This window comes from Plecotus auritus (assembly GCF_963455305.1).
Source record: "Plecotus auritus genome assembly, chromosome: 12".
Taxonomy (NCBI): Eukaryota; Metazoa; Chordata; class Mammalia; order Chiroptera; family Vespertilionidae; genus Plecotus; species Plecotus auritus.
Window position 1 is genome coordinate 10162489 of NC_137778.1, and position 1075 is coordinate 10163563.

The following is a 1075-nucleotide window of genomic DNA, read 5'->3' on the forward strand; positions in this document are numbered from 1 at the left end:
AGAAACAAAGAGAGAGGACTCAAATAAATCAGAAAAAAAAAGTGGAGAAGTAACCACTGACACCACAGAAATACAAAGGATTGTAAGAAAATACTATGAACAACTATATGCCAACAAGCTGGACAATGTGGATGAAATGGACAAATTCCTAGAAAAATAAAATCTCACAAAACTGAATCAGGAGGGAGAGGCAGCGGGAGCCCAGGAGTGTGCAGAGCCGGCCATGGGCAAGTCAGCTTCCAAACAGTTTAATAACAATGTCCTGCAGGCCCACAACAAGTACCAGCAGCAGCATGGCGTCCCTCCGCTGAAGCTGTGCAAGAAGCTCAACCGGGTGGCTCAGCAGTATTCGAAGGCACTGGCCAGCACGAGGATCCTCAAGCACAGTCCAGGGTCCAGCTGCGGCCAGTGTGGGAAGAACCTGGCCTGCGCATCCCACAATCAGCCAGGAAAGGAGGTGGCCGATAGATGGTACAGTGAAATTAAGAACTACAACTTCCAGCAGCCTGGCTTCACCTCTGGGACAGGACACTTCACAGCCATGGTATGGAAGAATACAAAGAAGATGGGAGTGGGAAAGACATCTGCAAGTGATGGGTCCTCCTTCATGGTGGCTAGATACTTCCCAGCATGGAATGTTGTCAACCAGGGCTTCTCTGAACAAAATGTTCTGCCTCCAAAGAAGTAACTTGCCAAATGTAATGGGCAGGTGGCAGACTTAAGAACATGGATATGAAGTCCCTAGAACATCAAAAACTCAGCTGTGTGTCTGTCTTTGTATGTGCTTGCGTGTGTGATGCATGTGCGTGTCTCTTGCACACACCCTAGGATATACAGTTGTGCATGAACTAATTCTTATCGAAGGATTGAACCAATGAAGCCTTTACTCTGATGGTTAGACCACAATTATTTGTACTTTGGGGGAAAATCAAGTTTTAAACTTTTTGGGGTTATTTTTAAAGCAAACTTCTTTTGTGCCTTTCTTACTTATAATATCCACCCCTGGACTTTTTGTACTCCAAATGTTTGTGATGCTGAGAAGTGAAGTTCATTTTCTGTGATCTTCATGCATTAG

General features: G+C 45.0%; 1 protein-coding gene across 1 annotated transcript; it reads left to right on the top strand.

The window, feature by feature from the left end:
• Nucleotides 1-223: 223 nt before the first annotated feature.
• Nucleotides 224-688, top strand: LOC308237178 (Golgi-associated plant pathogenesis-related protein 1-like; the record flags this gene model as incomplete). Its single annotated transcript, XM_080647744.1, has 1 exon — nt 224-688. One exon carries the CDS (start codon nt 224-226, stop codon nt 686-688), a length of 465 nt encoding a protein of 154 aa, XP_080503870.1.
• Between the last annotated feature and the right edge of the window lie 387 nt (nt 689-1075).